Source organism: Drosophila bipectinata, chromosome XL (genome assembly GCF_030179905.1).
Source record: "Drosophila bipectinata strain 14024-0381.07 chromosome XL, DbipHiC1v2, whole genome shotgun sequence".
Taxonomy (NCBI): Eukaryota; Metazoa; Arthropoda; class Insecta; order Diptera; family Drosophilidae; genus Drosophila; species Drosophila bipectinata.
This window is the reverse complement of record NC_091734.1, coordinates 10,384,433-10,397,376: the sequence shown is the minus strand read 5'-3', so window position 1 is coordinate 10,397,376 and position 12,944 is coordinate 10,384,433. Positions and strand designations below refer to the sequence as shown.

The 12,944-nt window shown below is 37.9% G+C and overlaps 4 protein-coding genes across 8 annotated transcripts; 1 reads left to right on the top strand and 3 right to left on the bottom strand.

Annotated features, from left to right (window-relative positions):
- The first annotated feature begins 17 nt into the window (after positions 1-17).
- On the top strand, positions 18-1,534 carry LOC108134047 (uncharacterized). The gene has a single exon (XM_017254199.3). It carries the CDS (start codon positions 194-196, stop codon positions 770-772), a length of 579 nt encoding a protein of 192 aa, XP_017109688.2. The 5' UTR covers positions 18-193; the 3' UTR covers positions 773-1,534.
- Positions 1,535-2,733: 1,199 nt separating this feature from the next.
- LOC108134044 (uncharacterized) lies at positions 2,734-4,435 on the bottom strand. Its single transcript, XM_070282052.1, has 3 exons — positions 4,418-4,435; positions 4,082-4,252; positions 2,734-4,012 (listed from the first exon to the last, which is right to left on the bottom strand). The coding sequence occupies exons 1-3, from the start codon at positions 4,418-4,420 to the stop codon at positions 2,966-2,968; spliced, it is 1,221 nt and encodes a 406-aa protein (XP_070138153.1). The 5' UTR covers positions 4,421-4,435; the 3' UTR covers positions 2,734-2,965.
- A 3,956-nt stretch (positions 4,436-8,391) lies between these two features.
- Positions 8,392-10,727, bottom strand: Rab40 (RAS oncogene family member Rab40). Of its 3 annotated transcripts, XM_070280489.1 has the most exons (6): positions 10,461-10,727; positions 10,291-10,391; positions 9,549-9,685; positions 9,261-9,484; positions 8,972-9,194; positions 8,392-8,905 (listed from the first exon to the last, which is right to left on the bottom strand). In XM_070280489.1, the coding sequence occupies exons 3-6, from the start codon at positions 9,679-9,681 to the stop codon at positions 8,688-8,690; spliced, it is 798 nt and encodes a 265-aa protein (XP_070136590.1). In that variant the 5' UTR covers positions 9,682-9,685; positions 10,291-10,391; positions 10,461-10,727; the 3' UTR covers positions 8,392-8,687. The 3 variants fall into 3 exon arrangements, with proteins under 3 accessions (XP_070136590.1, XP_017109679.2, XP_017109681.2); XM_017254190.3 differs by lacking the exon at positions 10,291-10,391; XM_017254192.3 differs by lacking the exon at positions 10,291-10,391 and having other exon boundaries at positions 9,261-9,454.
- A 176-nt stretch (positions 10,728-10,903) lies between these two features.
- Positions 10,904-12,925, bottom strand: LOC108134043 (inactive peptidyl-prolyl cis-trans isomerase shutdown-like). 3 transcript variants are annotated; one of them, XM_070279039.1, is made up of 3 exons: positions 12,756-12,925; positions 12,454-12,687; positions 10,904-12,395 (listed from the first exon to the last, which is right to left on the bottom strand). In XM_070279039.1, exon 3 carries the CDS (start codon positions 12,392-12,394, stop codon positions 11,198-11,200), a length of 1,197 nt encoding a protein of 398 aa, XP_070135140.1. In that variant the 5' UTR covers position 12,395; positions 12,454-12,687; positions 12,756-12,925; the 3' UTR covers positions 10,904-11,197. The 3 variants fall into 3 exon arrangements, with proteins under 3 accessions (XP_070135140.1, XP_017109685.2, XP_017109684.2); XM_017254196.3 differs by having other exon boundaries at positions 10,904-11,541; positions 11,614-12,395; positions 12,454-12,923; XM_017254195.3 differs by having other exon boundaries at positions 12,454-12,925.
- Between the last annotated feature and the right edge of the window lie 19 nt (positions 12,926-12,944).

The window sequence follows — 12,944 nt, the reverse complement described above, 5'->3', positions numbered from 1 at the left end:
ACGAGACGAGCTCGGCAGTGAGTCGAGTTCAACTCGACTCGAACGGACTCGAGTTTATTCAGTTTACTCAGTTGGTGCAACGCGGGTCGGCATTGTGGGTCTTTCGTCAGCGAAATAATAACATCATTCGGTTGTATATATTTTTTTAATGTGATCCTAAAATGAGCTAAGCAGGAAACAAGCCGCCACCGCAATGCTAGCCATAAACACTCTGAGCCTTTTAGGCCTTTTCGGCCTGGTCAGAAGCTATCAGAGCCACCAGCCCCTGTTGAGGAATATTATTAAAGTGCGAGCCAGTGGCTTTATGCCCTTTGAATCGGATCTGCTGTTGCCTTTGGGAATCCTCAGGCAATTTCAGTCGCCGGATCGTTCTTCGCGTTTTATGGCCCCAAGGCCGAAGCCGACATTCCGGCCCAAACCAATCCGGCAACAGGTGCGCCTGGAGAGAGCCCATCCCCTGCGTGAGTCCAAGGGTGTTCAGCTCTACAATCTAATAGACGATGATGGAGAGTTGCTGCTCAATCTGAAGGTCCATCAGGAGCCGCCAAAGATCCTTCCACCGGAGGATAAGACCCCGTATCGCAGCAAATACCATCAGGACTACGATTCACCTTGGCTGCCTTCGAAGTGGCGACCCACCAGCGAGTATCCTTTGGCGGTGACCTCGTCCTCGCCACGCCCACTGCCACTGCATCAGTATCTGAGTCAAAGCAATCGCCTGGAGCCGAGTCCTGCGAAACGAAGGCGCCAGGACATTTGGCCGCACAAGTAATAAACAATCAGACAGGAGCTGATTATTTACTTAAATAATTATCGTTTAAAATAATTCTCAATTTAAAATCTAAATTAATCCATAAGATTGTGGAATGTATCTGTGAGATACACGAGCTCAACTCCGAAGAGGTCATCGAGCTACTGACAATTAAGAAGACGAGACGATTATGTTAATTTCCCATTTGGTTTATCGATTGAGTTGAAAGTGAAAATAAAAATGAAAATAAAAATACAAAAAAAGTCAGAAACTTACCAAAAGAAAAACAAAAACAATCCGAAAGTAAATCTATTGAAAGCCAAAATGCTAATTCTTTTATTTTTATGATCTGTGAATCAAGTTTCGATTTAAAAACTATTTGTTTAGATGCCCGAAATAATGGGAATGGTTTGTCGGATGTTTCTAAGATTTATTGATATTCAAATACTTGACTTTTTCCATTTTTTAGCTACACTTCTAAAAAATAGTCTTTCGTGAAAGAAAATACACGTTTTTAAACTCATACGACTAATCATCTGGGAAACTATTAACATAAAAATTGATTAAACACACAATTTTGCTCTTAATTCCATATTTCAAACTTAGACACTTCATAGAAATAGACTAGAAATATAGATATTTAAACCATATATCATTCATAACATTTTATATTGATTTTTTAAGTAGTTTTTAATATTCATGGATTATATAGTTGTCTTGAACGTTGCTTAACTATATTTCACTATGTTTTCAATATTTGAATTAAACTTTTCCTTTTTTCTTTTGAAACAGTACACAATTTTACACTTTTATATGTTCAAAATAATATTTTAGACGAACAATAGCATATTGAAGAATCTATAATATTATAGATACTGGGAAATCGAACCATTTTGGTGAAGACAATTCCTAAAAATTCGATAGATTTTTTCCGATTTGGAATGTAGATTTGACACACCCAATAATATTATGTTTTCTTATAAAAAACTCTTTTTTTGTAATGTAGATTTACGTTTTCGAATATTGTTTGAATTTCTTCGAATTTTCTCAAGTACTTAATGTTATGTTCGAACTTTATATTAATCCATATTCTCACATTAAATTACTTTTAACATACCAAAGTTAATAGAAATATTTAATAATCATTTCACCATAAAATTAAATTATTTTTTAAACGCATTACAAATAATATTTGTTTATTGTACATTTTATGAGTTTTTAAATATATATTTTAAATCGAAATCATAACGAAACCTCGTTCATATGTTAGGTTTATATAAGGTTTATATATGGCTCATATGTTAGGTATACTAATACCTAATTCCTATATTAGGGTATATACTTGGGGGTATATACTATACTACATAGGGTATATACTAGGGTATATTAGGGTATATACTACACTATACTATACTTATATACTTGGGGTATACTTGGGGTGCTCTATAACAAAAATATACCCAAAGTTGTATTATTCTAAACCATTTTCCTCAAGAATCAGGCTAAACTAATTTATGAAATCATAAAAAAAGTTATTGAAACTATTTACTATAAAATATTACTATTTTAAACTATAGAGCCTCTATTATTAGAGAAGGAAACTATAAGGAACTATAGGGCTTACTTCCAGGGCGTAGGTTCTATTAAAAGGGAATTTATTAGAAAACATTTTATTATAAGAGGAGGCATTTTAAAACTCTATTACAAAACGGCAAAAAATAAGACCTTAACTATAAAGAAACAAACCTCCATAAAGATGATATTAAGCCAATAGAAATAGAGGTTATATGGTAGTACCAGGTATCATATACTTTCCAAAAAATAACCATATGTAGCACGTTATAGTACCAGGTATGATATACTTCCCAAAAAATAGCCATATTTATCAGGTTATAGTACCAGGTATCAATATACTTCCCTAAAAACAACCATCAATAAACAAAGCTCTCTTTCCCGCCCAAAAATCAAACACTTCCGTGATATTTATAATTTACAGATGGCATATATTTTTTTCATTTTTTTTGTAACAAGTGAGGTAAAATGGATTCAACAGGAAAAAAAAGATGGGAAGAAAAAAAAGGATAGATTGCCTAAAACTACTTAACAACAAGGTTTAAAAAAAAAACTGGGGGATCAGTAGCTCTCATCGAAACGGAATCGGTTCGAATCACAGTGGGGATGTGTATCCGTGAGATACTTTCCGGAGACGAGCGCCTACTTCCAGCTGGACGAGGGCGGCAGGTAGCCGGGAGCGGGTGCGGACACTGGGGGCAGGTACTCGTTGCTGGGCGGGAGGTACTCGTTGCTGATGGAAATGGCGCCTCCATGGGAGTGACCGCCATGGGCGTGGCCGCCCTCCTCGTGGATGACCTTGATGGTCTTGACCTCCTCGAAGCCGCCGACGCCATGACCTCCGTGTCCGTGATCGTGTCCTCCGTGGCTGTGGCCGCCCTCCTCGTGGATGACCTTGATGGTCTTGACCTCCTGATGACCGCCATGGCCGCCGGAGTAGCCGCCAGTGTAGCCGCCGCCTCCGCCCAGAGCGTGTCCTTCTTCGTGGATGACCTTGACAGTCTTGACCTCCTGGTGACCTCCATGACCACCGGAGTAGCCACCAGAGTAGCCGCCGGAGAAACCGCCATGTCCGCCGGAGTAGCCGCCGCCTTCCTGGTGGATGACCTTCACAGTCTTGACCTCCTGATGACCTCCGGAGTAGCCACCGCCATGGACATGACCACCGCCGTGGGCGTGTCCGCCCTCCTCGTGGATAACCTTGATGGTCTTGACCTCCTGGTGACCTCCATGACCTCCAGAGTAGCCGCCAGTGTAGCCGCCGCCTCCCAGAGCGTGTCCTTCCTCATGGATGACCTTGACAGTCTTGATCTCCTGATGACCGCCGTGTCCATGTCCGTGTCCACCGGAGTAGCCGCCGCCATGTCCGCCGGAGTAGCCGCCACCCTCCTGGTGGATGACCTTGACAGTCTTGACCTCCTGGTGACCGCCAGAGTAGCCGCCGCCATGTCCTCCAGAGTAGCCGCCTCCCAGGGCATAGCCACCGCCTCCGCCGGAATAGCCGCCACCCTCCTGGATCACCTTGATGGTCTTCACCTCCTGGTGACCGCCAGAGTAGCCGCCGCCACCGCCTCCGGAACCGATTCCGTAACTGTAGCCACCGCCTCCGCCGCCGCCACCGCCGGAAGAGCCGCCGAGGAAGCCGGCGGACGAAGTGGCCACCAGAGTAGCCAAAAGACACACAAAGATCTGATGGAAAAAATTCAAAAATTAATTAAATATCCTCTTTAATTTCTTAGGATTTAAACAAAGACGAACCTTCATTGCTGGAAGTTTCTTGCTTGGGGGGTCGAAAACCTGATGGGAACTCCGCGTAGCCGAAGAGGAAGCTGGATGCCAACTGATGCTCCATTCCCAGCCGATCTGGGCTTTTATAGCTCCGCCTCTGTGGGCTCCGTTACGAGATGCAACTCCGAAGCTCTCTGCCGGCTTTCGTCATCCCCAAAATGGATCAGAAGAGGTCCAACAACAAGAAACCCAAAAACCAAATGCAAATCAGCCGAATGAGATACAAAAATGAAAACGAAATAAATAATAAAAAGCAGTTCCATAATTGGGCCACCAGCCACCGAAATTAATCCCCGGGGCTCGTACCATCTGCTCGATTAGGGGCCCCGCCCCCCTGCCGGGTCACCTGATCGATGGGTCAGGTCAGTTCACCTGGAGAAGGGTTCAGATTATAGAGTTACATGCATAGTTTCTAAATATAGAGAGGAAAATCCCCAATTCATCTGGTATTTGGTGTAAAACTTTAATTAAAGCTATAATTATAAAAAAAATAACTTAATTATATTAAAAAGTAACTAAATATTTGTTACAAATTTTTTTTTAACTATAATATTATCCTTAACTTATTATATTATCATAAATGAAGAATGTACTTGTTTGTTTATTAGTTATTAGAAGGTTTTCATAATGATTTATAGACAGATTACTTAAATAAAAAAATTAAAATTAAAAAAAAGCATTGTCTCTAATATTCAATATTCAAAATTGCATTCCAGTACTTGAAAAATTTAATTTTTAAAAGTAAAAGTATATATATTAAGTTGAAGATCTAGTAAATTCTAAGGATTTATAGTCTCATTAGTGCTGTTGAGATTCCCCATTAAAAAAAATATTTAACTAAATAGCTAAATATAATATATATATAAAAATATATATATATAAAATAAATAAGCAATAATCAATATTTTACATCACACACCAAACTAATAATTTCCCAATCTAAACAGCTATTAAAAAAAACTCAATTTTTCCTTAAAAACCACTAAAAACAACACTTAAAACTTCATATTTAAATTAAAAGTTTAATTTTAAAAAATCATTTCAGCTTATCAAAATTAAATCTTAAAAAAAAAACCAATAACACCAAAAACGTAAATAGAAACTGAATTAAAAACCAAGTCACAAGATATGCAAATTATTGCATTAATTTCGCCGTCATTCCCCATTAAGTCCCTCGCCAATTCCCCGCCAAATTTTTATAATGCTCCGAAAATATAACGAGTCCGCTATAATATGCCCCCTAGACCCCCTAGTCACGCCCCTCTCCAGCCCTTTTTTTTTGTGTTTTATTTGTATTGGCCAACTCTGGGGGGAATTGTGTAAAAGAAATAGTTGTCGACGAAGAAGCCACAAACAGATTTATTTTTTTTTTTTTGGTTTGGCTTTTAGCCAAAAAAATAAAAGTTAAAAAAAAAAGCTAAGCCAAATCGATGGAAAGGCAATTTGAATCATTTAAATAATATTACAATATCAAATTGGGTTTGCAGCGAGGCGATTAATCACATCAGACATGGGACAACCCCCAGATGTTGAAAACGAAACAAATCGATCCAGACTCTTAGAGAGGATTTCTTTCTATCGAAAAGGGGAATACCCTGGAATAAGTACACATCTACATAGCTATAGCTATCTATGGGGCTATATCTTCATACCTATAACTATCTATTAGGGCTATATATACATAGCTATAGCTATCTATGGGGCTATATAGTTTTCGTATCTTTATTTTTTTGATTATTCATTCTTAGATGTTTTTTATGTTCCTCTATTATTGGTTTTTAATTTTTAAGACTTTCTTAGCTTTTGTTAAATTTAAATTTAATTAAAATTATATTGATTTTCTGAATATCCCTAACAATGTTTATGAAAAACGGTTTTGTTTTTCAATTTTAATTTCGTTAAAGTCAGTTCTAAGTTGTTTGTAAATAAACAACTCTTCTTATAAGTTTCTTTTTTAATCTCTTCTACTGTTATGTATATATTTTTTTAAATTTATTTTTAATGAAATAAAAAACAAAGCTCCAAGGAAAAAGAATAAAAGAGAATAAGACTTGATGATGAATTAAATGATGATGATTAAAACAAACATCCCTAACAAGCAGTAGTAAGTACAAAACCGATTGATAATTAATGTTTAAAAACAAAATAAAAATAAATTAAAGTCTTATTTTTGTTGAAATAAAAAATAAAATCAGAGAAAAAAGATCGTACTACGGTTACTACAATTTTGCGGAATTCCTAACCAAAGCCTACCATTGCATCTTTTTCAATAATGAATGAAAAAAAGAAAAATAATTAAAAAAAACTTAAAAAACAAAGAAAATAAGAGTGAGTTCCTTACTGCTTTGAAGACGGGCAGAAACTGATTCTCTCGGGAACAGAACCTCCTTATATACGGAAATTTTTTCCAAACTCCCAGTTTCATGGCCTACTTATTTCATTCAACACTATAGAACACTAGGCACAATAGAACACTTAACACTAATCGTTTTTCAACACTGTAGTAAATAATATACTGGTAGGAGAATAGAAAAGCCATGATACAATTATAAATTAGGGGATATAATTATACAATTATAAATTATAAATAATATCCCGAACGACTATGACAGCCGAATGGACTACCTTGTATAATTGTATCATGGGAAAAGCCGGACGTGATCCACATACTATATTGTATTTTTTATCAACACTATAGAACACTAGGCACAATAGAACACTTAACACTAATCGTTTTTCAACACTGTAGTAAATAATATACTGGTAGGAGAATGGAAAAGCCATGATACAATTATAAATTAGGGGATACAATTATACAATTATAAATTATAAATAATATCCCGAACGACTATAACAGCCGAATGGACTACCTTGTATTATTGTATCATGGGAAAAGCCGGACGTAAATATTTTTTTATCAACACTATAGAACACTAGGCACAATACAACACTTAACAATAATCGTTTTTCAACACTAATAATATTCGGGTAGGAGACTGGAAAATCCCTACATATATTTTTTTATTAGCTTTTTTCATAAAATATATTGTTAGTCTTAGTTTTCTATGACCTATGTATGTAGGTGGCCCTTTGTGGGCTTCAGGGAATCCTTTTCTTTAATCATAGTGCTGCAGTTCTTAACTGTGCAGCGTGATTTTAATATTAATATTAATATTTTTATTTAATTTACTTCCCCTTTTAATTTATTTGAATTATTAGTAGATTCTTTCCTTTTTTATAAGGATTTGTTGAAACATCCCACTTTTTGGAATAAAATTTAAAAATTTCGAGTAAAATTTTGAAATAATGTCTATAATACCCTTGTCTCATTTCCAATTCCCAGGGTATACACCATATAGTGCGTTTCTTCTCTAATCTAATTTGTGGTTGGAGCCCCCAGATGTGGGAATAGTTTTGTTTCTCTTGATTTTACATAAGCCTTTCCAAATTATAAGATTTTAATTTTTTTAATAAAAAGTTTAAGATTTAGAGGTGATTTTTAGAAAAGTACAAATAATAAGCTTTATAAAAAGTAGGCAGTCTACGACCTTAAACACTTAGTATTATTGTTACTTTAAAGGATTTAAAACATAAAATTAAAAAAAAAGAAAACACATATTCTTTAAAAATGTCTCTTAAAATTGTAATAAAAATATTAAAAAATTCTTCTCGTTCCAAATTTTAAAGCTTAGATCTTAAACTTTCACACTTTCCCTATTTAAACAGACAGAGACGGCTATAAAGGTCAACCAGGAAGCTGAAAGAGACGGAGAATCGAAAAAGTAAAAGCCTTTTTTTGTTGTTGTTGTTTTTCTTGTTCATTATGAATTATCTTTATCAATTCGCCTTTGTGTGTGTTTCGCTTCAATTACAATACATCTCTAAGAATATTTTTTTTAATCCGATAAGTAAACAAACGAAAAAATAATTAATTTATCCTTTTCTTATTTATTTTCATTTTTTTTTTAATTCGTACAAAAAATGATTTTCTTTTTTCTTTGCGATTTCTTATTTTTGATATATTTTCCAGTTTTTTGTTTGTTTTTAAATATTAATGTTTTTATTTTATGTATTTTTTATTTTTTGTGTTGCTGTACGAAAAGGCTGTACTTAAAAAAATCAGCTCTTTAAATATTAGAATTATACAAACATAATAATATTAACAACATTAGAGTAATGCAAAAAGATAGAGAGCGGGGTGGGTGTGGGTGAGGGCGTGGTGGGTTTTGGGAGGAGGGGGAGTTACAAATAAATGTAAACTTTACTGTTTTTTTCAAAAAAAAAAAAAAGAAAAGTATAATTGTCGATGAAAAAAAAATAATAAAAAATATAATAAACGAAATTCGGAAAGGATATTCCATTTGGTTGTGTTTGTGTGTGTGTAAGGATGTGTGTGTTTGTAAGGATGTGTGTTTTTGTGTGTGTATTTGTTAGCCTAGAGTACGTAAGTAGAGTTCATTTAAAGTTAATGTCGCTTGCGTAGGGGGGGAGGGGAGTGGGAGTGTGTGTGGCAACAGCTTATCCATATCGGTATCCATATCCAGATCCGGATCCGGATGCGGATACAAGGCAACGATCACGCGATCGCACAGCTATTCCGGCTACCGCTCGTCGGCGTCTTGCAGCGATTCTTGCTCTTGGAGCTCTGCGTCAAGGAGTTGTAGCACTGCGATGTGGTCAGTGCATATGACTTGAGCGTCGATTTGACGGACGGTGGCAGTGGCAGCGAATCGATCGCATATACGCTCGTCCTACGCACTATTGTCCGGCAGCACAGCTCTTGCAAAGTCAGCACTGCAACAAGGTACATGATTAGATATCATAATTCAATATTTTTATAAAGGATAATAAAAAGGATACCCTTATTACTACGCCAGATATGCTCCATGCCATTCCTGTGCAATGCCATGCGTGCCAGCTCGCAGAAGGACTCGCGTATATTGAAGTCACAGAGCGGCGATATCTCGAAGCAGGACATGTTGTTGCGGCTGGCATAGGTCTCGGCCTGTTTGGCGGCCACCTGGCGCTTAAAAGCCAAATGCAGCCGATTGCCCACCAATACCTTTGGAATTCCAGGGGCGTGCTTTAACCAAAAAATATACAAAATTATTAAAGAAAAACATCAGCCATTGACTCATCACAAGCCTACCTCATCCACCTCCTTGAGCCATCGATCGATGCCATCAAAGCTCCACTTATTAGTTATATCATAGACAAGTATAATACCCTGGGCGCCGCGCGAATACGATCGAATGATCGTGCAGAACCGTCCCTGGCCGGATGTGTCCCACAACTGCAGCTTGACGCGCTTACCCTCCAGCAGTATGGTCGTTGTTTTGTATGCTACCGTTTTGAGGATGTGAGAGGTGCAGTCTATTAGGTTAAAGTTCAATTCCAATTGAGGTTCCATAACAGAGTGAGAAATATTTAAACTTACCATTACCACTGCAAAAGGGACTCTCTGTGGAGGGATCCTCCAGATTTGAGAGGATCTCATGCTTGCCCACATCACTGTCACCCACCAGGAGAACCTTCAGCAGATAGTCATAGTCCTTGGTCATTGTTCCCATGTGGCTGTAATATAAATTAATATTTTTTTTATTAAGAGAGGGCTTCTTGGGAGCTAGGCAGGCCCATTAAAAAAAAATGGCCAGTTCTTGGGAAAGATTTGTGACACTGGCGCATAGTTCCTAACCGGGCTAACCGGTATGCACCGGCGGAATTCCGTTCTATTTCTGTTTATTCAATGTTTTTCTTGCAAAACCAACCACAAAAACTAAAGTAATTCATTTTGTGAGTCACACGCGCGGGGTGCTCAGCCCACACGGCCTCCAATGCAATCCGTAAGGTGCACCGCCAAACCAAAACAAATGGGCGGTGGAATATATATATATATGTCTATATATATTTTTGTTTATTTTTATACCTTAGAACCTATAAAGGGATTTTCTTTGAATTTTTTAATGCAACAATTTTTTTTTTTTTTGCAAAAACACAATCACACACTCACATATGCATTTTGGGTGTGTTTTTGGCGACAAAAAAAAAACCCACTATCTGGCTTAAAATTTTTATTTAATTACCTGTCACTATTTAACTTTTAACTAATGCACATGTATTGTACAACAACAACAACCATACAAAAATGTGAGAAAAAAAAATAAAAATAAAACATTTACCTGCATGGGTGTGCGTGTGTTTTGATTATTTGTTGTTGTTGTTGCTTGTTTTTGGCCTAATTGCATTACCGCATTTAATTAATTGTTAATTACCATCAACTCTACATGAATAGTGTTAGTTAGCTTAGTTATCGAATGCCTTGGTAGCATTTTATTGGAGTTTATCTTACCATTTAGAATGCACGCAATTTCATTTTCGTATTTGTAATAGTGATGGGCGATAGCCCTCGCCCTTAAATCCACTCGCTGCTCGTTTCAAAGGGCGTCTGAATCCCAAGCCGATGGTTGAATTCAATCGGGGGAAATGTCGTCCATTTGTTATAGTTAGGCGACAGTTGTTTCGTATGTTTTTATTGCTTAAAAAACCAATCTAAGCGAAAAAAATTGCAATTTTGCTCATCTCTTCATAGAGATGCGCACTAGTGTTAGAGATGAACAATCGGTTATAGTGAATATCGATTGCTAGGGATGAGCAAACAATCGGTAATAGTGAATATCGATTGCTAGGGGTGAGCCAACAAAACAGGGTTGTCAAGAAAACAGAAAAGCTTGAAAGTTCTTTGAATTTTCTGTCAAATTTAAAGTTTTTAAGAAAATAAATAAGCAAATTAAATAAATTTAACCCATAAACGTATTTTTATTACAATACAGATAATTTAAGAGCCTCTTAGAGGCTTATTTAGACAAAACATGATGGGGGGAAGCATATAGCCACTGAGGTACATGGTTATTCCAAAGATATGGCTGGGAAAATTTTGAATTTTCAAGCTTCCATCGAAAAAATACGTTGTATGGGTTGCATAACGAGATAACATCTGTAACTAAATAACGAGATACGCCTGCTTCTGGGGGATTTCCGGATACCTGGCTGCAATTATTGGGGGATTTCCGGTTTTGGAAGGTCCTCTTAACGTTGCTGGGGATTTCCGGAGCCAATGGATTCCTCGCTGCCATTAGTGGGGGACTCGGGTCCTGGAAGAAAGACAACGTCATCCTCCTTCTTCAGTGCAGCCTCCTTGGCAGCCTTCTTCTTGGCAGCCCGCTCCTTGGCTGCAGCCTTCCTGTCAGCCTGCTCCTTGGCTTCCCTCTCCTTGCCAGCCTGCACCTCTGCCAAGATTTTGGCATCGATGTTAGCGATCAGCTCGTGAATGGTAATGGTAGTCGGATTGACGCGCAGGGCCTCCAAGAAGGTCTCGCGGGCCTGCTCCAGCTCTCCGAGGTCCTCGTGCTGCTTACCTTCGTGGACAAGGGCTGCGAAGGATGGCAAATGGTCGGTGAGGCGTCGTAGCTCACGCATAATACCAGTAACATGCCAATAATTACCCCTCTTTTCGTAGCACTCCAGCAATAGGTTCGATATGGTTACCAGCATGTTGAAACGCTTCGCCTGCTCCTCCTCATTTTCGGTCTTGAACTGTCTCAGGAGCATAGTGGCCTCTTCGCACAGCTGCACCGATTGCTGGAATTTGTTTCCATTCAATGCATCCTCGGCCCGGCGACGCACAATCTCCGCTTTGTTGTAAGCGCCCATGAACTGGGTTTGGGACTGGGTCTGCTCCTGGGTCTGGGTCTGGGTCTGGGCCTGGGTCTGGCACTGGCACTGCGGCGGTGACTGCGACGAGTCCTGGACACTGGATGTGGATTGGGGCTGTCGAAGCGGCACCATATGCATGTTCTCCACATGCAGGACCTCGAGCGAAAAGATGCCATCGTTCTGCTGGTACCTCGGATCATTATTCAGTTGGGCATGTAGCATCTCACGATCGATGGAATACTCGGCTATCTCCATTGGTCGCATCGAGGTCAGGGCTTCATTGAAACACCAGAAGAATCCCGGATAAGGATGTTGCCCAGTTTCAAAATCCATTTCCCATTGGGTGCCCAGGTCGCGTCGGTCATCATCGAAGTAGCCGCAGAAACGCATCTGTAGCTTAATGCCGTGGGGATAGCATTCGTAGTTCATGTCCCCTTCGCGGACGACACGTTTCTTCATGAAATGGTTCAAGGGCTGCATATTGGCACGGAGCTGTTCCAATGTCTTGCCGGCGTTCTCCGGCCAGAGATGCTCCTGGTTAATCATGGTCGAGAAGTTGGTTGGCGCCATCCTGTCGTATGGTATTATTTCGAATTATTTTTCGAAATATTTTTCGAAATAATATTTACCTGAGTTTCCTTCAATCCAAAATTTCGATTCACGAAATAATTTCAAATTTCAAAAATATATTAGAAATTTTGTAAAACTATGAAAATAAATGCCGAAATTCAATCACAATATTTAATTTACGAATTCTATAAATTTTTATTAAAATTATATGAAAATAAAAACCGAATTGAAATTTTTATTTCCACACAACAAAAAATGGAGCTGGTTTTAAGGTAGACTTTTCCGAAGCACAACTGCGAGTGGAATGAAGCAATGTAGAAATATTATTCACAAGGTTAAAAATTTATTTGTCAATGCCTACTGTTTTCTTTTTCAGATTTGTTTTAATTTCAAGGATTACTTGATGAAGGCGTTAATTTCAAATGAGCTCTTTTTAAGCTCTTCCGATATATATCGAAAAAACAAATTTATTTATTTTTAAACTTGACATAGAACACCAATTTTAATGCTTTGATCTCGTCGACTAACAGTTACTGAATGAATTGTAAGC

Bases quoted from the DNA above. Each gene is read 5' to 3' on its own strand.
- LOC108134043 (XM_017254195.3), bottom strand. From the start codon at position 12,394: ATGGCGCCAACCAACTTCTCGACCATGATTAACCAGGAGCATCTCTGG.
- LOC108134044 (XM_070282052.1), bottom strand. The intron at 4,013-4,081 runs GTTCGTCTTTGT...TTTTTCCATCAG, and splicing joins AGAAACTTCCAGCAATGAAG to ATCTTTGTGTGTCTTTTGGC.
- LOC108134047 (XM_017254199.3), top strand. From the start codon at position 194: ATGCTAGCCATAAACACTCTGAGCCTTTTAGGCCTTTTCGGCCTGGTC.
- Rab40 (XM_070280489.1), bottom strand. From the start codon at position 9,681: ATGGGAACAATGACCAAGGACTATGACTATCTGCTGAAGGTTCTCCTG. The intron at 9,485-9,548 runs GTAAGTTTAAAT...TTAACCTAATAG, and splicing joins TCCCTTTTGCAGTGGTAATG to ACTGCACCTCTCACATCCTC. The intron at 8,906-8,971 runs GTATCCTTTTTA...ACCTTGTTGCAG, and splicing joins TATCTGGCGTAGTAATAAGG to TGCTGACTTTGCAAGAGCTG.